This window comes from Diplodia seriata (genome assembly GCF_021436955.1).
Source record: "Diplodia seriata strain FDS-637 chromosome Unknown scaffold_3, whole genome shotgun sequence".
NCBI classification, from domain to species: domain Eukaryota; kingdom Fungi; phylum Ascomycota; class Dothideomycetes; order Botryosphaeriales; family Botryosphaeriaceae; genus Diplodia; species Diplodia seriata.
The window spans coordinates 2785518-2810402 of record NW_027117310.1 but is presented as its reverse complement, the minus strand read 5'-3'; the positions used below and the strand labels follow the sequence as shown (position 1 = coordinate 2810402).

Below are 24885 nucleotides of genomic sequence, written 5' to 3'. Positions count from 1 at the left end.
AAGATGCGCGCGCAAATCTGAAGCTTCGGGATCGGGGACTGCAGCGCTCCTAGTCAAACCTTACAACGCGTAGCTGAGACAGTCCCGAAGAGTGGCCGCTGCCAACGGTCCCGGCAGTCTGGCACCGACTCAGCGCGCAAACGCACGGCTAGTCTCTGATCTCGGGCTTTCTCTCGCTGCCCGCTGCCTGAGGCCCGGATGCACATCCGCAGGGTCCCAACGCCCCCAAAACGTCAACCAACAGGAAGCACTGGCCCTCTTGTCTTTCCTCTTTCCTCTTCCACCACTCATTGTCCAAGCAACGCGTGCATTACCACTGCCTCGGGCCAGGGCGAAACATCCAACACCAACTGACGAGATGCACGCATCACCTCCAACGACCGCAGCATCTCCAGCCCTGCTTTTTGACCCCTCTTCGGAAATTCCGGATCCCAACCCCCTTCTATGCAACGGCGCGTCCGCATGGAACTTGACATCGAACATTCGATTCCTGCATCCCAAGTAGCACGAGGGAAAAAGAAGCGCCTGACGCGAAAAAAAAGGCCCTGGTATCAGACTCCATCACCGGATGCAGGGCTACGCAAGAGGCCTTTGCTTGCTCGATGGGTGTCCCTCTCACTCCACTAGGCCCGATAATCCCAACGCTGTTGCCCGAGCGCTGCTGTTGCAATCAATGCCTCCCAGCCCGCCAGGAACACCGTTGCGCGAACCCTTCACCCTGCCCGCATGCCCTGCCCGAATGCCCTGTCCGAATGCTCTGCCCGCCCCATCTTCGAATGGATCTAGATGGCTGAAAAACAGGGTCGAGTCTGTAACGCGCGATTCCGGGCAAAAAGCAAAAGTACCTGAAGCATGGAGCCCTGCACTGCCATCGTCATCCATCAGTCACTTTCGAGCTGCCCTTTTCTCACCTTCAAGCAGGGTCCCGTTCAGACGCCTGTGCTACCAGACTTTACTCATTACCTACATCCTCACGCCATCCATGACCCCCATCCCATCATCACTTTGAACCCATGGGGCGGAGCGGCGATCTGAGACGCAGTATGGCACATGTGTAGGCACTGCACGCACGCCCGTACGCACGCACGCGCCCAGCTCCATGGACCCCACGGCCCACCGCATCTACTTTGAACCGTGAAGTATCGAACCTGCTGCCATTGAATTATCCATCACACAAAAATATTGATTCTTGTTCCTCTTTGTGTGCCCTTTCCCCCACCCCGCCTTATCTTGATTGACGCCTCGTATCGAGTCATGTCCCTCTCCACTGCACAGATCCAGGCAGACCACTGCTGCGAGTCGGCCTTTTCCTGTATCATCCGAAAAAGGAAAAATCGGGATAGAAGCATTGACGCAACCTTACGCGTTCGACACTCACCCACCTCGGCTCTTTTGGTCCGGTCGATCAACAACGACGGAAAGGATATCGTGAGCCAAAATACTGGCCCCCTCAGAGTAGGTCCGAAACCCACAATTTGCCCGTATGCACTCGCATCAGCGCCGAATGGAGTACAAGCGGAAACCCTCCCTCCCCCACACCTGAACCCTGCACGTCAAAGAGGAAGCAGACGGACGAGTTCAATATGGGCTTTTTTTTTTCTCGTTGCAACCCAAGATCGTATTGTAGATGTTAGCGCACGGCTATGTATGTTCGGATGCACTGTTCAAACAATAGCTCTTGTGACCCACCGTTCCCCCACAACGTTGTTCGCTTTTCGTTCTCTTTCCCTTGCCTGTTTCGGGCACACGCCCAACTACTGCCTCATCAAACGATCTCGGGTTCACTTCTTCCTGTCGTTCGCCCTTTGCCCCCCCACATCCACACCCACTTTCCCCACTCATCATCCATCTCGTCAGCCTGACTGCTTGCCTTGCCTTGCCTTGCCTTACCCTATCTTACCTTACCTTGCTTCGTCTCGAACCGTGTACAACATACGGTATTCCACGACGAGGGAATGCACGTGCCGTTGACTGCCAGGTACCCCATCTGCTGCGCAACATGCACACACACACGACATATGTATCACATTGGACGCAGGGAAAAAGCCGGGTCCATGATACTGGCGGCGGCGCCTAACAGATAGGCATCGCGTAAGAGCGGCGGTGCGTGTGTCTCATTCAAAACGTGGGTACGCACACCGCAGGAAAGCCGTTGTCAAAGCAAGCAAGCAGTGGAACAGGTTCGTCTCACCAAATAAAGACACCAATAGAATAATGGATCGAGTGATAAAAAACAAAAAGTAAATAAAACGTCAGGCACGGAGAGGGAAAAAACCATCATCTCCCCTCCATACCGAGGAACCTACCTCTTTTGCACCACGCTCCCGGGCCCCTCGGAAGCATTGACTTGGCGGGCACCTACGATCTTGTCCGTCCATTTCCCATCTAAACGCAGTCCTACCGTGGTACCCGGCGTTGCAAGTAAGAACCCAAAGTGATCATCCAGAGTCACCCGGAGCTGGCCTGATCAAGGCATGAGATGACCAACCTACCTCATCTCACTGGAAGGCAAACACCGTCCGTTCCAGGTTCTCGTGCGTGTATACTGCCCTCGGGCCTCTTGTCGACGCATTCGAGCATTTTTCGCGGGGAGTAGGGTCCTTCGAGGTAAGAGATCTGAAGGGTCAGTGCTCATCGGCATACACCAGGGATCGGCACGTCGGCGCAGCGCATTCCCATTGGTTGCCCGCCAGCGCCTCCCCCCGTCCCGTACCTTACCTGAACAGCTCGCGATTCCCCTCTTTCAATAACAAACAACCGCGGCAAGCTGTGGCAAAGCACCAGCGTCCCGCCGTCTGTCTCCGCGTACGAGTCAAGGATTGTCGACGCGTCGAGCAGCTTGTAAATGTGAGGCGGGAGGCGGAGCGGAAGGCAACGAACGAAAAGAGACGGAGCCAGCGCCGTCTTACAATTGCGGTAACCTACCTTGCGAATATCATGTCGATCACTCTTCAGCTCTTGTTAGAGATCTTGATCCTGTGAGAATGACGCTGCCCGCGCTTACTGAAGGATGAACGGCGGCGCGCATGGCTGAAAAGCTCATACCCAAAGACTACCACTGCCACCCCTTTTCGCTATTTGCCACTCGCGGTCCGATAGCATCGAGCATGTCTTCGTAGGGCGATGGGTAGTGCGTCTAGACGCGCCCGACGCGCTGTTTCCTCCATCTCCTCCTCGCCTGAGGAACGACTGAGAAAACCCGTTCGGACGGGTAATAGGGGCAATCACGAAAACTGTGCATTGCAGCTGCAAGCACCAGACTTCTCGCGGCGAAAGCTTCTCACACACCATGCACCAGCAGGCGCAGCGCTTGCGGTAGACTGGTAGTTGCAGCTTCCGCGCTTCCGCGAACCATCATGGCCAAACACGGCCCATGCTTCTCTTGTCCATCGGGGAGCGTCTTGCAGCCTCCGTGTAAGCAAGGCACGAGTTTGCTTACGTCGCGCCTCCACCGCCACCAGTTCCCGCTCCGCTGGTGCTCGCTCCCCGTCGCAAGGAGAAGACGGGCGCGCGCCGTCAGAGCAAAAGAGTCAGGGGTAGGCAAAGTGTCGTCACGGCCTCGTCGTCGGGGTCGGCCGCGCTCCGCCAGCCGCGCGCAAACCTCTCGATTGGTTCCCCTGCATAGAAGCTAATCGAAGACGTCAAAAGATGTAGGGTTCAGCCTCGTCCCGACAAGCCGCGCCGCCGCGTGCAAGCTCGATTCGAGGGATTGGCCATCGGCCCGGCAGTTTGGCTCAACGAATGGGAAGACGTGGCGCGGGAGGAGAACCTAAATTATCATGCTCCAGATGTGTTGATCGCTTCGTCTCGCTTGCCGTGGGGTTGCTGCAGCTAACGTATGCGAGATCGATGTTAGGGTGAAATATGCAGGCAGGAACGCTTTCTGCGGTTGATGCAGGGGTGCGCGTGAATGTGAAGGGTGGATGGAATGGGACGCGTGCCCGAGTGCGTGCGCTGCGCGCGTGCGTCACGGCGTATGCCATTGCGAGGGCAATGCCAACGGGGCACTTGTCTTGCTCGGATGGATTGGCATTGAGTATCGCGTGCCCCGCCGTGATGAGTCGCGTGGTCTGTGGGGTCCGAAGAAGAAGAACAAGCCGGGGGTTGTCCATTGCGAGAGGGGACTTGGCCATTTGAATGGTGATTGGCGAGGGGCCGGAGGGAAAGGTGCCGGATTGAGAGGCGGATGCCTTGTGCGACGGCGGGTTGACTTTGGCACAAGACCGAGATCCGATGGCGGTAGCCGTGTCAGTACGGATGTGCAGGAGGCGGTCGAGGTCGAAGCGCCGATCCGGGCGGGCGGTCGGGGCGAGAACAGGCGAGTTTGAGAGGCGAGAAGGAGGCTGCAGGGGCTTTGGGTGTGGCGCGTCCCCAGTTGTTTGGGATTGCGATTGTGGCCAGATTGGCGCCGCATTCAGCACCAAAACAACGGGTATGCCATGCGATGGCCAAGGGTGCATCTTGGCAGGTGGAAGGGTGCGGCCATCGCCAAGCAGGCGCACTCAGGGCTCGTGAGATGAGGGCGCCGGCGCGGTGGGACAGGTGGGCGGAATCCGGAAAGAGGGTTGAGGCGTCGGGAGGGCGGGCGGGTGGAAGTCGGAAGCGTGGCCAGACGGCGGGGGGTGCGGGCAGGGCTGGCCACTCACGGGCGTGATATAGGCCGGGATAGATTGAGATCTGGCCACTCGGATTGTTTGCTAGGGTGAAGCGAGCGAGGTTGAAACCATCATGGGCGTTGAAGGAAGCGACGGGCACGGGCGGCGCGGGCACCAAAGGGCTGGGGCGCGGAAGATGCCAGCTGGAGAGGTCAGCGTCGACAGACGAGGCGATGACGACGGCGGCCGGGGATGCTGGCGCTGCAGGCGAGCAGATCTGGCCGCGGCATGAGACAGGTCCCTTTGTGGTGAATCACCACCAGGTGGCTGAGGCTGCGGGCGGGCGCGCAAGCGGAAGGCGTGGAGGGCGACGACTCGCGATACGAGCTAGATTGGCGGCGGCGGCCACCGATCATGCGCTGCGAGATGCGTGTAACCGGCGATTGAGTAGGGTGGTGCGTGTTGTGAAGTAAATGGAGTTTTGGGCGAGAGAAGGGACGGGCCTAGTGCCTGCCTTCCCACTCCCGCCGTCGGTCCGCATCCACGCCCACCGACTTCCTTCCCACGCATGCGGCATGAGCTTGCGAGGCACAGCCATCGGCACGTCTCGCCGCCATTGATCGCCCGGACGAGAGCCTGGCCTCTCCTCCGTTCTCCGTCCTCCGTCCTCCGTCCTCCGGCCTCCGCCTCCCCCCGCCAGCAACCCACAATTGCGGGCCTGCCAAATGAGCGGCCCCCGGCTTGCCGAACCCGTTCTTCATCCCCCGACTCGCTTTGTGAAATGTGAGCTCGCCGCCGGCCTGGTCAGCGGACGACTTGCCATACCGAGTCGCAGGGTCTAGAAGTCTCCTGAGGCCTCTGCTGCCCGCCGGCCATGCAACCCACAATCGGCAGTCCTCATCGCCCATCCCGTCCTCTGCAATCCCGCCGCTACCGCTAGCGGATCGGTGCCCGCGCTACCCACAGCCTTACGATCTCTGGATGTAGATCCCGCACTTCCCCCCGACCTGCAGTCCTCGTGCGCTACGGAGCAGAGCCGGCCCATAACGCCAAACGTCGCCCTGGCTGTCCTCTTGCTGCCTATTCAGTCTTTCTGGCCGCCGCACCTCGCTCCTGTGAAACACCGCCCACCGACTTTGCTCGCACAGCATCTCCAGTACTCGTAAGCCGCCTTGTTGCCCGGACGAGCGGCCCCGATCCCCAAGGCACAACTGTTACAACAGGGGTCTTATTCAAGCAACCAAGCATCGAGTCACTAATCTCCAGGCCCTCGGTCTAGACTCGGAGCATGGCACGCTTGCTGACATAGATTTAACTAATCCTGACCACGGTCTGGCCTTTCCCCAGCATGTGCGGAGCCGCCGCGGTGCCAATAACTCTGACACTTGCAGAACCTCCACGGTCCGCACATCGATCTCGAACTGCCCGTCGGTGGGGAAGTCCGTGTCCGGTATTGCCCCTTTGTGCCCACACTCCTCTGGCCGCGAGACGTGAGATAGGTAGCATGGTGAATTCTTAGCGCGTACCGCGGTCACAATTGCAGTCCAAGAATCCGATATGCGGACATTGACATGCTTCTCTCGCCCGACGGAATCGTACGTTTTTTGGCGCCGGGACTTTCTGTTGAAGAAATTTTGCAGATGCGGAAGCAGTTCCGGACGTTGGTGACCGGTGCACCGACACCGGGACTTCCCAGATTTGCTCGGCCGAGGTCGCCAGAATTATAGCGATCGCGAGGCTATGTGATCAAGATCGCGGGCAGGGCGTTCAATGCAATGCTTCCTGGCGGTGTTTGGGGAGTTCTCCAAAGCTGCACCTGGACGCCTCAGAAGTTGAAACAGACTTTCGGCACGTCGTCCACAGAAGCGTCCTAGTGAGACTATGTAGTGCTGTTTCATTGTGCGATGCGCTGTGCTTTGTGGCAGTTTCTCAGATGACGTGAATTCAAAGTGTTTATTTCGACTTTACAACGTTCTCCATTTTCAGTTTGTATTACTCAAACACCCACTTCAGCCACCCATCGAGTATCACGATTTTCTGACAGATGTACTTTCCCATAAAAGCCAGTGCCCATCAATAGATCTTACAAGTTTCTACATTTTGGTTCAAGTCTCGTTGGTAGAGGTGTTGACAATATCCCAGTACTCCGCATATTTCCGGGCCACACTGCGCGAACAACTCAAGTCCAACCATCACTTCAATTTATTGACAGCAATGCCCAACTAATGAGCCTCCTAGCTCAAAGAGCTAAGGCCTGTACAGCTAAATATACTCTTAGGCGATCTCTTCACATTATCACCATCACCCATGCGTTGGCTTTTGGCCGACAAGCTCTCCAAAGACATGCATGCATAAGCAAGCTCAACCACCATCGGTACGCAGGCACGCGGATATTGGAAAACAGGCATACCCACTAACAAAGAATACACGCAACACATATTGTCAAGCCTCTGACCCTGACAGCAATTTGCTCACATCCCAGCTGACCGTATCAGTCCCCTCGCAATCGACCACCCCAGCAAACCCAGCGGCAACCCGCGCATACAAGCCCCTCTACTCACCCTCGTCGTGACACCACCCCAAGCAATACCTTTGACGCCAGCACACCCACATCGTACAGCCATGAGCGAACACACCAAGTGGTGGCAGTGATATACCCTCCACAGGCTCCGCGGCGGAGGCGTAGGCTGCTGCTGATGAGAATGTGATCTTTTGTGTGGCAACCGACAAGAGTGATGTCAGAGGTGGTAGCGGAGGAGATAATAGTCGTGACATGGGGAAGGTAGGGGAATGATCAGAGGGGGGGGGGGGCGTGTACTTGGAGATTCCGGGAATATAGGGATGTGCATGTGAGTTACAGCGAGGCTTTACGTGGACTTAGTCCTTCCAATGCAAAGGGTTTGAAGTAAGGACAAAGGCAATATGAAGTATGGTGGCCATGCGGATACCGTAAATAGCGACAGTTGTCACGAGGAGTGGGTGCTCTTCTGCGCCACGCTCTGCGTCGCAACATAAAAATGGTTCGCGGCCGGGGAATCAGAAATGTACTCAAAAGGAAAAGCACAACGCCAACACCCACCACCGCAAAGTTCTCCGGCCACCTTGGGGCAAACGGCGCCTCCCGAAAATTTCGACCTCCCTCCCCACCAGCCTCCTGGTTCACACTCGCCACTATGCCTCCCAAGACTCGTGCAGTATCTTCTCTTGAATTAATTAACAGAGGCTGTAAGTTTCATCAATTGCCCTTATTTGCATGTTTGCACTGCATTTGTATGGCCTTTTGGTATGCGCAGTGAGATCTATCAGCAGCGACTAAAGTTTCTTTAGGTATAAAGCGAATCGAGAGGAACGAATGGGAATGTGGAAAGGTACTGTATCTCACAGCCCCCTGATCAGCCATTAATTAAAACTCAACAGTATATTCTGTTGGAACTCAATGATGATGAAGCCGATGAACGTACCAAAAAAGAAGCGGCGATGAAATTGTCTCGAGAGAGGCGCACGAACAATGTCCCTGTGTTCCGCAAGTACGTTGTGCTCGAGGCAGGAGAGAATGCTTCCAGATGCCTGTTAGTATCCTTCAAGTAGTGAGAACACCATCGATTGACAGTTTTAGAAATGTGAGGACATACGAAGATCAGGCGACACTTCGCCCAGATATCAAGCCGTTCCAATGGCAACACGGCATCATATGGAGTGGGAAAGAGCAGTTTCCGCTGCCTGGAGAAACAACACTCTGCAGCCCTTCACTCCGAGTCACGGTGCGGCCTCATACCAAGGACATCTCCAAATCCGCGCGCATAAATTACGGCGAAACTTTTCAAGTGAAGCACGACCGCAAGGTCTACGTCTTGGGGGCGCTTAGCGCTAACTCGGTAGCTAAGTTAAAAGACAATTTCCAGAAGATTCAACGGCGAATCAGGTCGGCCGGACCCCCTCCCAACGCCCCCGGACCAGCTCCATTTCTACCTCATCATGGCCATGGTCAGCAGCAAGATGCCTATCGAACGCTACTGGTGTATGCCAAAGATTCTAGCCACGGGTTTACTGCCAAAGCATTGTTCGATACGGGTGCGAGCCAGACCATCATCTCTGCGCCTTTCGCAAAGAAGATTGGGGCTCGCTTGAGGAGGATTGAAGATATTCCCATAAGTTCCCCAGGTGGTGGATTTTTCGTAATTAACTCCTGTACAACCTGTCGTTGGCGGCTCAAGGACAAGGAAGATGGCGAGGTGTATGAAGATACATTGCATGTTTATTCCTCAAAGACCCTGGGCTTGGACGTGTGTATAGGACTGGGAACCTTGCACAAGCATAGACTTTTTCAATGGAACAGCTAGCGCTTGTTTCCGCACACGAATAAGGTGAGGTATGATCGGAAGAGGGTGAATTGCTGGACGCCTCCACAGCAACAAATGGGTTGAATCACCAAAGACCAGGCAGTTAATATAACACCGTCTTCTTCATGCATCACATCCTGTTTTCTTGCATTTGCCGAGGCCGATAGGCAGCAACTCTCGCAAGTTCAAAAAGAAGATAGCCCGCTAATTGCTCGCTTCCGGCCCGAACCCGAACCAGAGCAAAAAGTTTGCTGCGTAAAGTGCAAAAGAAATGTCCCTACGCAGAATCGAACTGCGGACCTTCGGATCGCTTCTTCTGGGAAGAAGTCATATCATTGATATGAGACCGACGTCATAACCGACTAGACCACAGAGACTGGATGAAGACCTGAGATCTTCTCTGTAAGGATGCCCGAGACATCCTAGTCGTGAAAGACGCCTCAAACAATATCGTACATATACCCAAAATTATTTTGAAGCCGCTACATCTCCGCGGAAGTACGCAAACTTCTCGATTAGCCCTCTCTCGCAGTGGCACTATCTACAAGCGCAACGATGATTGGACGACCTGTGCTCCTTATCTCGTCCCTTTCCTGCTCTAGCGGTGGAGCCCCATTATCTTCAGACTGCGCAGACTTCCATCAAAAGGTCAACACCAACGCCTCTATACACGCCGATTTTTGCAACGAAGCTGAGCCTCAACCCGCCGCCAAATTTCCCCGCATTCCTAGGTTCATCAGCTGCGCGGAGAAAGCAAACAGAGCGGCTGAGAACGGGCCTCTCGATCACGATTTTCTTACGTTATGGAAAAGCACCAGGCTTCAAGAAGGAAGGTCACGTTGACGATTCCGCGTCCACGCCATTTGCCAATCCTGCTTCGGCGCATCGTTCCATGCGAGAGGGCGTACACAAGGCACGGTTACGACGGATATGTCTCGAGCCTTGTTCGGTTCCTAGCATGCGGTGATCCCGCCTTTACTCCGCACTCTCGATGGCCGGCCCTTTTGACGTCGTCTGGCTGAGAGCGATGGCGACACGCAAGGTTGGCAGGGGTTCCTTTTGACTTCGTCTTGTCGCCGTCTCCCTCTCTCCATGCCCTTTCCTTTCCAACTCTCCTGCTTTTCTATCCTGCTGTCCTTTCAATTGACAGCAAGATGAAACTCCCCGCCGCCAAGGACGTTCACTTCGACATCGACCAGTACCTCAACAGATTCGTACCCCGCAACCGCATTAACCGGCTACCCAAGCCTCTCTCGCGCTTCCTGGGGTACAGAGAGAAGCCGGCACCGCCGATTGGCAACATCATCCAGGCAACATGGGCCCTAGTCGGCGCCTTTTGCGGTCTCACCGTCGTGACGGCCGTCTACAAGTTCGGGCCCGGCATAGCAAAATACAATCCGCCCGTCATAGTCGCCAGTCTGGTACGCCCGATCCGATCATATCCCCCCACCTGAAACCGCCGCCCACTAAAACCCCCTGATTCCAGGGCGCGGCCGCAGTCCTCAACTACAACGTCATCGCCACCCCGCTCGCGCAACCGCGCAACGCCGTCGTCGGCAACACGCTCGCCGCCCTCACCGGCGTGTGCGTCGCCAAACTCTTCATGCTGCTGGACGACGACTTCGACGCGTACCGCTGGCTGGCGGGCCCCCTGTGCTGCGGCTGCGCGTCGTGGGCCATGACCATGACCAACACCGTCTACCCGCCTGGCGGCGCGACCGCCATCCTCGCCGCCACGGACCCGACTGTCGGCGCGTTAGGTTGGATGTTCGTGCCGCTGGTCTTGCTGGGCTCGGTGCTGATGGTGGGCGTGGCGCTGGTGACGAATAACTTGCAGCGGCAGTATCCGGTTTATTGGTGGACGGCGGAGGACGTTGGTCGGAAGAGGGCCGCGCCGCGGGACGGGGAAGAAGAGGATGTTGAGAGTGGGGGACGGGGGGACGAGAAGCGTGTGAGGGAGGAGCTTGATGTGGAGGAGCGGGGGGAGGGGAAGGAGCGCAGGATCGTCATCACCGAGGACCGCATCTTCGTTCCGGAAGGCTTCCATTTCGGTGTCGTGGACGCGCGGTTCGTGGAGCTGCTACGGGCGAGACTGCGCGGCAATGACGGTTCCTCCCGGCCGCCGGAGTCGGAAGCTGGCTCGAACGGCACGGATCTCGCGAGCAGCAGGGATATGTTGCCGTCATTGAAGTCGCAGAAGTCATGTGAAGAGCGGTAGGGTAAGGACGGGCAGAAACGAATCCAACGTTACGGCTGTGCATGAATAGCGATGTCGCCGCAGCAGATGCAAAGCATGCGGCAAGATGAGTCGGATTCAAGTGAAGGAGAAATGTAACCTGGCAGGACTTCAAGATTTCTCCATCTAGGAAGAATGATTCTTGACTCACAAGTCCCAAGAGCCTGTACTCGAACTTGGATGAGAGTATCTGTGGTCTTCGCGAGAGGGTCTTTGACCAAGCACTCTTATGGCAAGGGCAACTGGGATGTGCACGCTCAGCCACACTTGACCACGAGGACTTCTTGCCTCTTAGACTTGGGCTTCATGGGAAGGGTTTGTGTTTTATAACTGGCTTGATTCCCTCCGCATGGTAGGTTCAGTAGCTCGATGGGCTCTTCAAGATGACCTGGGCCATCTGAGGATCATATCACCCACCGATGATTCATCGGGGAACTGGAATGTGGATGAGCTGTTGGATTGCGGCTGTAAGCCCTCTCTGACGCGACCCGATGGCTTTCCCCAGCAACGTTCCGCCGAGCCTCGTCAATACATGCTTGCTGCATGGCGAGGCTGTATCGAGACACCCTTGCCCCGCGAGCTTGGGAGAACAGCTACAAGGCGCCCCGTGAGAAGTGGCGCACCTACAATGACTTTTGGGAAAGCGCCAATGGCATTCATTCCTTTCTGACTCCAGACACCGAGACACCTCCACTCGCCGTCAAGTTCAAAGTGCTGCTGGTACGGACGTCAGTCGCAGAACTGAACCTTTTCAATGTGCCCTCCAATAACCACCGCTACGTCGAATTCTTCCATTATTGACAACAGGGATATTTGCGTTGGTACATGTTGGCTACCCAAAGACTTTGGCATGTCGCATATCAAAATGGCTGAATCAGGGGCTTGTGAGGGTTCCTTTACATCCCTTGCCCTGTCAGTATCCTACAGTTACCTGGACTTCGTGGACAGCGTAATGAAAAGGTACAACGAGGTGCACTTGTGCAAGAAGAGGTCAGAAATTCCACTTATGCAGTTCAATAAATCCAACTGATTAATTTGCCCCATGGAGGATTCTAAGCCATTTCCACAGTCTACAAGTCCCGATGGACTGGAACATCCTCCGCCCACGTACTTTGACAGCGATGGGAAACCTCTTGATCCATCCGCTTTTGAATGTGATGTTTGTAGGTTGGCAAGGACAAGTGGCATACCGCGTTGGTATCGGAGAGATTCTGTTGGCTCGGTGGGAGTCCTGCAATCCCACTTTCAAAACCGTAGTCCTCGTGTGAAGATGCAGGGTTGCAGTTCGTGTAGTGTCTTCAGCGGGAGTAGATAGATTACGGTCAAAATCAACCATGTACCCTGAAAGAGTGCATCGTTTTCCAGTCATACATCCGCTATCTTATACCTGTCTCTTTGACCCGTTCGGCATGCTCTCGCTCTTCGTTGGTTTTTGATGTATATATTGGGTTGGCTGCTTTCGTAATCCCTCCATTGATGTATAAAATTAACAACATTTGTTTCTACGTAAATACATGAGGACTTTCCTTTCTGAGCATACTCTCGAATACCGGACCGAAGTTCTACCTTTCCACGTATGTACATACAATGTCGAGTCGTCGCTCCCGTCATCCTCCAGAGAGACTACAGGTCCACTTGAGTCACTAGCGTGGTCGTTAGCGAGACTGCACAGACGGTCCTCAAAAAAAAAAAAAAAAACAAAGGCCCGACATGTAAAAAATCAAAACGTACAACAGCCGGGATTCCCCAATGGTCACCCACTTGAGTACTAATCGGCCGGTTCGCAGCTTGAGTACGGCTGAGCGGACGGGAAGCCCTATATTCTGCGACCTATGGTCGTACGTGGAAGAAACTGCGGGCAACATGGGTTATGACTGCAAATTAACAAGCTGCGGACCGGCTGTCGACTGCCATGCTGACAGGCGCTTCCACTTCAACGGTGAGGAAATGCAAGCTGACTCGAAGCCCTATTTTCTGCGACCTATAGTCGTACGTGACAATCAACTTGACAAACATGATATATGTACTTAAAATCATACACCCCATACCGCCTCCGAAAACGCTGAATGTGTAGGCTTGGTCTCTTCTGATCTTCGACCGACCTAATGTTGAGCATAAAATGGCCTTTAGATATGGAAAAGTTTGTCAATCAGCTGTACTAATTTCCCCGTACTGGTGGTTGTGTTGCGTGGTAGGCGTGGGCTTGAAGGGAGAAGCGGAATGGCCTCTCCAAAACCACCGCCACCCCCCGTTTGTCTTTGGAATCTCCAGCCCAGCATCCCGAGCCACAATCACACCTACCATGCCCTTTCCAGGCCGAATGATACTCCATATCAACGCCCATATCTCTCCGCACCGACCTTCCGCAACGCCTCCGTGCCGCTAGCCCCGCTACGCCCAGTTGTCCACGACGCAATGACCGCCAGTGGAATTGATCGCTAGTGTTTCCCTCTCCCAGCGTGAATAGCCTGAGTTGTGTCCGAAAAGCCCGACCCTTGGTTCTCCAAAATCTACGCCGCGGTGTAAACGATCTCGGTCGTGCTACGGCAGAGGCGCAACGGTCTCCGGATCACTGGCCGTTGTGCAATGGCCAGTCATGCGGCGCTCTGACCTGTGAGATGTGGTCGATCCCGTATTAACTGTGCTTGTTGAATGCCCGGGGCTTGTGTACGGGATCGTCGATTGAGACTAAAGGCGCTGCCGGAGGTATGCGGATGCCTGTCGTTAGGTCAGGCCGTTGAACGTTGCTCGCGTGAGAGCGAGAGCTTTGCGGAGTTCGATCATGCCGATGAAGCTGCTGAAAGCAACTTTCGGCCGGTGCTAGGATCCATCGGAGCCGTTAACGCCGAGGTCTGGTATGCTGAAGTTCTTGGGGGCCGATATGGCATTCAAAGGGGTAAGAAAACAAATCAACCTCGAGCCTCGGCGCAGCACTCATGTTGGTTGCGGAAGCCAACGAGCGTTGGGGGAAGCCAAGTGTGCATATTCCCGGTGCCGTCAGCGTGGATCGTCCATCGGCTACGGGTGTCGAGCGGGCCCACAGGATTGCCGTACAAGTCAAGCACATGTGGTGACGAAGTCCTGCAGCGCGGCACAATCCTCATAGCCGAGGCGAGTGGTGTCCCGAGCGGGGTTTCCGGGTATCATTTGTCATTGAGCAGTCAATTCAAAGGCAGCGGCCATGGAAGACGTGAAAGGTGCGCGTGAGGATGGGGCATGCCAAATAGTGGGTCGGCTGGCCCGATACACAGCATCATTGAGGCTTATCACATGCTTTGCAAGCTCAAACAGCCTCCTGAGAGCCTTTCTCCTTTACTGAAACATGACCGCAAGATCAAGTGCGTCACTTCACCGCATGACTGATGCTCACTTTAGCGTGAAGTGCATCGCATGCGGGGACGCCTGCACCAGTAGTGTCAGATCTGCAACGGAGAAGCTGATGTGGAATCTGGCCACATTTGTATGAAAATCTTGCTTCCTTTGGGCGCGGGGCACATGTTTGCCCCGCTTGTCGTTTCCTTCACAAGGTGACCTGCTTCCGCAAACCCTACCAGCTATATAAGCTCCCCATCCTCGCACCTTTCATCCTCCACACCAAACACCAACTACTGCGCTGCATCCACTACACGAAGCTAGCCTCAACACGACTCCCACTAAATCTCAAACAACAAGCTCACTAAACAAACATGGACGGAGCCGAAAGTTGCTTGAAAGCCCTCTGCTGCTGCTGTGATGGGCAAAGTGAGTTCCACGGCCTCCGTGTTCCTTTCGCTTATCCAATATCTGCTTGCTAACTTCTCAAGATCCCTAAACGAAGCCAAGCATATTCACAAGCTTGCGGTGCCTGCACGATGCGTGCCGAATCCCAATCCGCCTCTTGGCTATCTTGCATGGCGCAAGGATGCAAGACCCAAGACCGGCATACACAGCGCCCGGGCAACTTTTCCTTGATTCTTTCCCTTTAGATCACTTCACTGTCCCTTCTCACTCGTTTTTGGGCCCCACCCTGTAGATGTTCTACTCTGGAGGCCGGCGATGACGAGGGCATTTTGATACTAAACCAATACAATTTACTACATACACTACCGAACGGGATCTCCGGATTCTTGGTATCATGTGACTGAAGTGAACCCGCAACGTGTTGAAGCGATAAGAGATGACAAACAAAACCCCTCAGGACAACACATACCACGCTCGTTCATAAAGCTTATGCGTCGGGGATTCGTCAAACTACCCCACCAATCACCCTTATCATGTCGTGCCAGGTATGCGTCAAAGCGATGCCGCCAGTAAAGGGGAAGAAGAAGATCCCGCCATCTTGGGAAGGAGGATGGCTGCAGAATAGGCGGCGCCATGTAAGCCTGCATGCAAGGAAAGGAAAGAGGTACGTGGACGTATCGTGGCACATTTTCAGGCAGGAAGAGACACGGAGGTAGACGTCGACGCACGTGGTGTGAAAGAGAAGCGGTGTGTGATGTATGGCAAAGCGAAGACCATAGTATAAGATACTTCTCAAATGACTCCCCCTCAACTGTCCTCACAAAGCCACTGGATAAAATCTCTGTATTAGACCGACGGCGGAGGACGCTAAATTAGGCCTGGGAGTACGAAGGAAAAGGAACCGGGGTGACGCACGACAAACGTTGACACGGACACCGCATATGCCCGCGCTATGTATCTCACACGCCACAAGCCACACGCGCACATGCACACAGCACGCAAGAAGACGGGGGAAAACAACCCTTGCCTTCTCCCTAACTATGGAACGAGAAACAAAAGAAGCATCCTTTTTGTCCACCCGACCCCACCAGTAACTCATCACTCCTTTCTCCGCAGTCCCCTGGCAAGCGAACAAGGGGGGTAAACATATCGTTCAACCAAAAAACAGGACGAAGACGAGACTCGAATCTTGTTTTGGGAAGGGCATGGAAGCAGCAGTAGTAATATCGTTTCGCACACATGCCTCCGGGATTCCACTCATCACGTGGCCAAGGAGGGAAAAAAGAGCACAAGGGAAGAACAAGAGAAATGACAAGAAGTTACAGCAGCCAACGCGGGCTCCCTTCCATCCACCCTCCAACGGCGAGCGACGATTAGACAGGGAGGCCGTGAGACCGGGAGTCGTCAAGCTAATGCCGGTGCGACCCCAGCACTCCTGCCTTGGCTTCCTGTCGTCAAACGCAAGCCACCGGACGCACAGTCGGGGGTGACATCTTGATTCCTCCTTTCTTTCGTGGGAGTCGGCGTCGGCGGGGGAATATCTTGGGCGGGAAAAAACAAGACATTGCTTGTGGCGGCGGCCGGCATCGCTTACTGCGGCCCGCGATAAGTGTCGTAACTGCAAGCAAGAAGACTCATTAGCTGGCGTCACAGGCCGGGTGAATCGGGCATTATTGGCGAGTAGGGGAATGTTGCTGCGTGGTACGGCGCGGGGCGGGGCGGCGCGCGCGCATGACCTTGTGCAATCTGAGGCGCAGCGGCACTCCCCAATGGCTTGCTGACGCGATGCGATGTAGGGATGTCATGCGTGAAGATCGTCTAGTGACTAGACTAAGGCAAGCCACTGCGCAGCCCATCCAGAATCTCATTGCGCGCAGAGATCAACCAAATTAACAGCTGTTGGCCTTGTGCCACAGTAGCCAATCAAATACACGCCGCTGCGGTCTACGCAGCCAAACGACAACGTCTATGTTCGTACGTACCTCCAGATTCTTGCGCGCATGTCGCCGCTGCCCGTGGCGAACAAATTGCCCATGGGGCTGGGTGCAACCGAAATAACTGTTTGCGGCAAGCTTTAGCAAGCACTCCATCTGAAACTGGGCAATTAGGGATCTCGTGCGACATACCAGAGTTCTTGTGACCCTGGAGCATGAGCTGAGCGACACCGGTGACAGGGTCCCAGAACTGCACGCCCCTGTCCTTGGAACCAGAAAGGACCCAAGCGCCATCCGGGGTCAAGGCAACACTGAGGACGAAGTCCTAAGCACCTGTTAGCAAAGCTTTCCTAACGCCCATGTGTTCATGGCATGCTTACCTTGTGGCCCTCGAAAGTCTTGATGCACTTGCCGCCCTTCGGCGCAGAGCCTGGAATGTTGCGCGGCGGCGTCGACAGCTCCCACATCTTGATGGTCTTGTCCAGGGAACCACTGACGAGGTCCTTGCCGTTTGGCGCGAACGCGACCGAGTAAACGCTGTCCTTGTGGCCGACATCACCCTCCAGACGCTCAACGAGGTAGCCACTGCTCGTATCCCAAACGCGAACGCTCTTGTCAAGAGAGCCAGCAGCAACGAAGCGGTTGTCGGGGGAAATGGCGACTGTTGTGACACCATCCTCGATCGAAAGCTGGAGCACCTGCTGGTTGGTGCTGATATCCCAGAGACGAACAGTACGGTCACCACTTCCGGAAGCGATGAGACGGCCGTTCCGGGCGAAATCAAGAGAGTAGATGTCCTGGTCGTGGCCGGCGAACTGGTGCCTGATTGAACGAGTCTCAATGTCCCAAACCTAAACGCGGTTAGTCTGCGTTCCAGCAACAATGCGGCTCTCTCAGCATACCCTGATGATTTTATCCTCGGCACCCGTAGCGAGGTACTTGCCGTCAGGGCTGAAGCAAACGCTGCGAATGTAAAGATCGCCATCCTCTCCAAGAGATGAATCTTGAAGGTGAGCACGTAGCGCGCCACTCTGGACATCGAAGATCTGGGCAGAGCGGTTGCACCCGGTAGCGACGAAGCGGCCGTCAGCGCTGAAGCGGACGCAGCATACAACACTCTGGTGCGGCAGGGTGTGGACCAAGTTGACATCAAGGACACGGCGGACACGGGGGTTGAAAATGGCGAACCAATCTCCGCCTTCCCTCTTGAATCTCTCGTCCACATGATCGGGGTCCAGCTCAGCGAGCGTGTTGCCAACGTTTGGGGTTGAGGCAGCAAGGGCATTCGGCGGCTCATGAAGCTGGCTGGGAGGGGGGGTGGGGCGTGGGACCTGAGGAGATCCGGGGTAGGGCGCGGCCGAGTTTTGTTGAGGAGTGGGGGGACCAGGAGGACCACGAGCGGGCCTGGGCTTTCCAGGTCCAGGCGAGGCGGTGGGCTGCGGCGCACCCTGAGGACCGTAGCCTGTGACGTAGAGTCAGTAGAAGAGCCTTCAAGAGCGGCGCAAATCGTCTGGGAAACAGGAGCTCGCGCGTCCAAGGCGAGGCAATTGCCAGCCGCTTGAAAGTCCGAAGGATGCAAATCGAACGGGGTTCTCACGGCCATCCGCGTATGGATTCGGAGGGATCTGCCTACCGTTGACGCCACTAGGACCAGGTTGGTACCCACCGAACGGGTGCTGCGGCGGACCCGGGGGAGGATTGAGGCCTGGAGGACCCTGAGGCGCGCCGTGAGGAAGACCTTGAGTCTGTTGCGACTCCTGCGGAGGAGGAGCCAGGCCTGGCCCTCCCTGTCCTCCTGCTCCTGCCATTATCCCGCCAAACAAAGTGCCTTGACCGTGCCCAATTGCGGGTGGGGGCTGAGCAGGGCCACCATGCTGAGAGCCACTGACGTGGGAGGAGTGGGACGGTCCCCCGGCGGCATCGAGCTGCCGCTGCAGGCGTTGAAGCTCCTCCTCGTACCTATAAGAAACGTTAGTGGGAACGATGCGCGAGAGATCATGCCACAACGTACTTTGCCTTCATGGCGATTTGCGCCTGCTCCAATTGATAAATCTTGGTGCGAACGAGATCCATCTCCTGCAACTGGGTAGCGACTTTGCGAATGAAGTTAGCATCGGTCCACAACGCGTGGGTGTCGTGGCTGCAGCCCAAACTGGCGGCGGGGAGATATTGCAACGCGTCTATACTGCGAGAGGGAGGAAGCAGAGCGCATCTCAGAGCCGGGAGCAGGTATGATGGCATCTAGCGCCAAACAGAGACATGCTCGCAAGCGCGAGGACGCGTCGGCGATCGAACGGAAGACATATGCATGTTGTGCAGCGAAAGGGAGCTTGAGCAGACTCACGTTGGCGCTCCATCTCGCCGGCGCGGCCCGCCTCATTCTCAAACTCCTGGCGGACCTGGTCAAGAAGCTCCTGCAGGCGGTTGGGCTGCGCGCCCGGCACCATGCCGCGATGAGCGTTGTACATGATGCTGGTGGATTTGGCGATACGCGCCTCTCGTCCAGGCAGCTATGCGATTCGGGCGATCTGTCGGACTAGAGTAGGGACGGAATGCGGGCGCAAGGCCAATGACGCGACAGCACGGTGCGAGAAGCTCGGGGTCTGCGCGTGGTGCAAGGCTCGACCGGCGGGCGGAGATTTCAGCACAGTCGCGGCGCAAGGCTGATCTCTGCGAGCTGCGAGCTCGTCGGTAAACGGTGCGGCGACTGGCGCAGGGCAGGCAGACGCGTCGGGGAGGCCGGTGAAGTGGTGGTCGGATGGGGGTTGGATGGAGGAGTGCGTGGAGTTGGCGTCGCTGGATGCGTGGGCGGATTCGGGGAGAGGAGACGACACACGCTGGCCAGCAAAGCGCAGAGGCTGGAGGCAGGCGGGAGAAGGTAGCGCCCGCCGCCCGGGGCACTTGCAGCGGTCGTGCTAGGTGGGTCCCAGGCCAGGCCCGCTACACCTGATGCGGCTAGCACTCCCGTGGGCAGCGCCAAGCCTGCCTGGCCGAAGTCCCGAAGGACAAGCCCAACGCCGCCGAGCCCAGTCCGCTCCGCCGCGCTCAGCCCAGGCCAGTTCCGACACTTCTGCAGTCGAAATTCCCCGGCCGCCCACGAGCCGTGCGCATCGTCACCACCGACCCGTTTCGCAAAACAGAGCATCGCCCAGCCGTACGTTTCGGCTGCGTTTGCCGGCAGGCGTTTCCGAACAGGTGCGCTCCAGGGCGAGCCTGCAGCGCCTCAACCGGGTGGATGATGGTGTGCAGTGTCTTTGCGGACGACTGGGCCCTAAACTGTGATGAGGGCTGCTGGTGCTGGTGGACCAGCAGTGGTCCACCAACGCTGGATAGCATCACTGCGCCCGGCGGTGCTCTGGAGCGGCGCGGAACCCTGGCGGTTGACCATCGCGTGGGGCATGAGGTATGTGGCTCGGTGGGCACACACTACTCCATTCGCTGCGGAACCCGAACCGCCTCTCCGCACGCAAACACGCGCGCTCCTCACTAGAGCTCGCCCGGAAATCCCATCCAACGGCACTGAGACACGGGCGCCCCGCGACAGTGGTCCCGCCACTACGACCCTAGACGCGTCTCGCCGCACGGTCGCCTGCCGACGAATGCGTGAGATGGCTTCACAGCAGCTGCACCTGCAAAGCTCACCGCACTGTAGACTGCACCTGGAGATGAGTGGCGACAGACCGGTGCCTGCTGGGCTTCCGCCTCAAGCTTACTCCCCCGGCCCGCCGCAGGCTGAGATCTCCTGATGACCTAGGTACTGCGCCGCACGCCTGTCTCCGAGTACCGTATCCGCGCGGGGCGAGCTGTGCTACCCACAGCTGGAGGCCCACTACTGTGACTTTCCTCCGCAGGTTCCGCAGGGATCCCGGCTGCGATCGCGATGACCCAAGGGGTCCCGGAGTCCTTCCCCAGGAACGCATCAGTCGACGTCATCGTGACTTCGCTTTGTTTGTGCACCTTCTCTCGCGCCTCGAGTAAACGAGCCAGTAGCGATAATGCCACGCTCTCACTTGCCCTGTCTTGCCTGCACTGCGTGCCGCCCCGTCACGCGCTGCTCGCCATCCGCCCAGTCCCGCGGAGCGGCCTGCGTCTGGTGCATTGCTTCACGTGTCTCTCGCCCTTATAAGGCCGCGCTCACGTTCGACCACAGCCCTCCGCACACAAGCTCACTCTTCAAGGTTTCCTTGCTTCAATGTCTGACACCCTTCGCCCAAGCGACGCTGCCAACCGGCAGCACAGCCGCCGCGCGACCTGGGCCGGTGGTACCGCCGCCCATGCGCGTACGAAGACTCGGCACCAGTTCGAGGCCAAAGGTGCCACCAAGCACCTCGCGAGGCTTGAGAAAGCTCAAGAGAAGGGGGACTATGGAGTTGCTCTCAATGTAAGCTGGGCCGCAACTGCCCTTTCGTAGCGGCTCCCCACTGACCGTACCAGACTCTCTACCTGGGTCTTTCGGCGAGACAGGATCACCAGGGCTTGATTGAGATTGGTATCGCTTCTCACGATGGAACTTACAGCATTGACTTCGCTGTCTGGGTCCTCGGCGACGACAAGCGCGACAATGGTACCTCGAGCAATGGTAACTCGCCGTATCCATCCCGCTCTCACACTCCCGCCCTACCGTTGGCAGAGGAAGACCGCGAGAAGGTGTTGACAGACTTCTTCCTCTCGAAAGTCCTCGAATACCAGAAGGAGCATCATTACAAGTTCGTAGGCGCCGGAATCACCAAGACCCTGGTCAGCCTAAGCCCGCAACTACCCTCGCGCCTTTGGTGGGAGCTGGACATAGTTCCATTGGTGTTCGAACATGGATTGGAAAACCCCAATGGGGAGCCTGCCGAGGTAGTCACCATCGACGAAGAAGCAGACTCCATGGCCAGGAAGTCATTGATGTTCTTCGGGCCCAACCTGCAACCAAGAGTCCAGGTTGGCTACAAGAACATGGTCGAAGTTGATTCCATGGGCCATGCCCAGATCACTCGTTTGGATCAGTACCCGGAGACCGTCGGAAAGAGGACGTGGGATGCCACCATGAAGTACGTGAACTCGATCAAGACGAACAAGACAAAGATCGCTTTCTTCAACAGCACGCCCCAAGGCGGCGGGGTTGCCCTCATGCGTCATGCGCTTATCCGGTTCTTCCGCCTTGTCGGTGTCGATGTTCGTTGGTACGTGCCGAAGCCAAAGCCCGAGGTCTTCCGTATCACCAAGACAAACCACAACATACTTCAGGGAGTCGCTAATCCCACGGAGCGTCTCACCGATGACATGAAGGAGACTCTTGATGAGTGGTGCCAGGGAAATGCAGACCGGTTTTGGCTGAAAGCGGGAAGTCCGCTCGCGCCACGCTCTCAGGGCGGCGCTGATGTCATCATCGTGGATGACCCGCAGATGCCGTCTTTGGTCGCGATCTCCAAGAAGGTGGATCCAGATCGTCCAGTCATCTTCCGGAGCCACATCCAGGTTCGCTCAGATCTTGCGGATCAGCCGGGCACACCCACAGCAGAGGTTTGGGATTGGGTCTGGAACCACGTCAAGCAGGCCGACCTCTTCATCAGCCATCCCGTGCGCGACTTCGTCCCCAAGAACGTTGACTTCAAGAAAGTTGGCTACCTGCCTGCCACTACCGACTGGCTCGATGGTCTCAACAAGGATATGAACCAGTTCGTGACCGAATACTACTTCCACGAACTAAGCACCGAAGCGTACCGCCAGCGCATGAACCGCCTGGACTTCCCTCACCGTCAGTACATTGTCCAGATCGCCCGCTTCGACCCAGCCAAGGGTATCCCGGACGTGCTCGATTCCTATGCCGAACTCCGCCGAAGCTACCTCAAAGACTGGCCACGGCAGAAGACGCCTCAGCTCGTCATCGCCGGCCACGGTGCCGTCGACGATCCGGATGGCTCTATGATCCTGGACCAGACTCTCTCTCTCCTGGAGGGAAAGTTCAGCGACATTGCCGAGGATATCGTCGTCATGCGCCTCGGGCCCAGTGACCAGCAGCTCAACGCTCTCATGTCCAACGCCAAAGTTGCCCTTCAGCTGTCCACACGTGAGGGCTTCGAGGTCAAGGTCTCCGAGGCCGTGCACAAGGGCATCCCCATTATCGCGACCAAGGCTGGCGGCATCCCGCTGCAGGTGGAGGACAAGAAGTCGGGCTTCCTCGTCGAGCCGAGCGACTACAAAGCAGTTGCGAAGCATTTGTACCAGCTCTTCTCGGACAACGAGCTGTACCAGAACATGTCTGTGTATGCCGCCAAGCATGTCAGCGACGAGGTAAGCACCGTTGGCAACGCGTTGGCGTGGCTGTACATGGCGGACAGCTTGGCCAAGGGAAAGAAGCTTTTGCCCGATTCGAAGTGGATTAACGACATGGCGAGAGAGGAGGCTGGGCTGCCGTACGTAGAGGGCGAGACGAGGCTGCCGAGGAAGAAGGAACTGGAGCTGAAGGGCTGAGCGGCTGTTTTGGTCCGTATGTGATTATGAAGCGATGATCTGGACGATTTTTGGGTTTCGGATCTTACGGAGCTCGGCGGGGAGTAATGGTTCTTGCGTTTGGTAAGACTTGGATTCGTCACCCTTCTCGGCTCATTGACTGGGAGATCTCAGTATCAGATTGGGAACATCAATAGAACACGTCGAGATCCCTAGACGGATATATCAGTCTCGGTACGTTTCTCCAACTCACCTGATCTACATTCGGTTCTTGTTGTTTTCCTTCTTGACAAGCAAAAGAAAGTCAAGCTCCATGGGTAAAAAGGTCAGATATCATATATACATATCAAATTAACACTCACACGATCCCTACATCTTCCAAGCCTGCACTTCACATGTAGGCTCTTCTGCCCAATATGACTGATTCTTACGCCTTGATATACTGACACTAAATCATCTCGCCAACCCGGAATTTTACCTTCAAGGCAGTCTGGGCAATGATCGTCCACGGAACTCCACTCACAATATTTCCTGATTTGATAAAACAGAAAGAAGAACGCGACAAGAGCAACATATGGATATCCTTCTGATTCTTTGGTGAGCCAGAAAGTAGCGCCATTAGCTTGTTCCCTTCATTGCGGGACGGCAGGATTGAAAGATGGTAGCCGAGATTTAGACCCTTGACCCGAAGATTGGTTGTGCCTGCTGTAATTTCAACGACACCCCTCGAGATACCGACCAACGTCTACATCCTCAAAGAGATATGCCCAAGTATGGCCCCTAGACTTGATTCAGTCTTTAAGCATAACAAGTTAGCCACCGACCCTTCCAAAACTCATGTAAGATGCGCAACTACCGGAGTAGGGCGTTGGGTTGGGGGGAAAGAAGAGGAGCTCATACCCGCCCGTCCGAGCACCCGCAGGTCTTTTGATCTCTTCATCCGCCTGCCTTCCATAGAGCGCATCTTCGCCGCCGAGCAACGAGTTCTGCTTCGGCCCTCCGCCCATGCCTGCGCATGTGCGGGTCAGCAGGAGAGTAGAGGAGGGTAGAGCGGCAAATGCCCTGTGCAGGAAAGCCCCTTGGATGCTGCATACTTGAGTTGCCCGTACTGGCTTCGTGGCCCTTTGCCTGGTTGCTCATGTCTGCTGGGCTTTTTTCCACGTCCTGCTGCATCGCATCCCTGTGGGTATCTTGTTGGGCAGCCATTGTGCAGTACCTCCAGGATTGGGCAGTAGATGTGAAGCTAAGTGTACGACCGATGGTGTCAATCCGATAAGCGGAGGTAAAGAGAATTCAATTTATATAGTATTGCAGAGAAGGCGGGAACGTCATGCCTCCACGTGTACGGGGTTCCGCCCTACATCAGCCGGACGTCGCGAAAGCCGTTTGCAAGATATTAGCTGCTGCGTCCCTTGCATGGCCGCTCAGGCGACCGTGGATGCTGAAACGTCGAAGCGAGTGGTACTAGTCGCGGCCTGAGTAGTTTCCTGCGGGGCATATTTCTCTTGGGTGAGCAATAATAATGCCGTTTTCAGGACAGACTAGCTTGATGAGAGACTACTTGTTTGGATTGGGGTTTTCTTTGCATGTGACACTGCGCGCCTCGCTGCAGGTGTTAGTGA

At 56.1% G+C, this 24885-nt stretch overlaps 3 protein-coding genes and 1 non-coding gene across 4 annotated transcripts; 2 read left to right on the top strand and 2 right to left on the bottom strand.

Annotated features, from left to right (window-relative positions):
- Nucleotides 1–9207: 9207 nt before the first annotated feature.
- SLS55_003548 lies at nucleotides 9208–9312 on the bottom strand. The gene has a single exon. It is a non-coding gene; the product is annotated as a tRNA-Met (tRNA).
- A 777-nt stretch (nucleotides 9313–10089) lies between these two features.
- SLS55_003547 (uncharacterized protein) lies at nucleotides 10090–11153 on the top strand (the record flags this gene model as incomplete). The annotated part of the gene is made up of 3 exons (XM_066775020.1): nucleotides 10090–10356; nucleotides 10422–10606; nucleotides 10937–11153. The coding sequence occupies 3 exons, from the start codon at nucleotides 10090–10092 to the stop codon at nucleotides 11151–11153; spliced, it is 669 nt and encodes a 222-aa protein (XP_066635139.1).
- A 5704-nt stretch (nucleotides 11154–16857) lies between these two features.
- On the bottom strand, nucleotides 16858–19293 carry TUP1 (general transcription repressor; the record flags this gene model as incomplete). Its single annotated transcript, XM_066775019.1, has 8 exons — nucleotides 16858–16949; nucleotides 17018–17150; nucleotides 17206–17676; nucleotides 17728–18126; nucleotides 18273–18287; nucleotides 18715–18784; nucleotides 18837–18918; nucleotides 19170–19293. The coding sequence occupies 8 exons, from the start codon at nucleotides 19291–19293 to the stop codon at nucleotides 16858–16860; spliced, it is 1386 nt and encodes a 461-aa protein (XP_066635138.1).
- A 1724-nt stretch (nucleotides 19294–21017) lies between these two features.
- SLS55_003545 (uncharacterized protein) lies at nucleotides 21018–23284 on the top strand (the record flags this gene model as incomplete). The annotated part of the gene is made up of 2 exons (XM_066775018.1): nucleotides 21018–21206; nucleotides 21260–23284. 2 exons carry the CDS (start codon nucleotides 21018–21020, stop codon nucleotides 23282–23284), a joined length of 2214 nt encoding a protein of 737 aa, XP_066635137.1.
- Between the last annotated feature and the right edge of the window lie 1601 nt (nucleotides 23285–24885).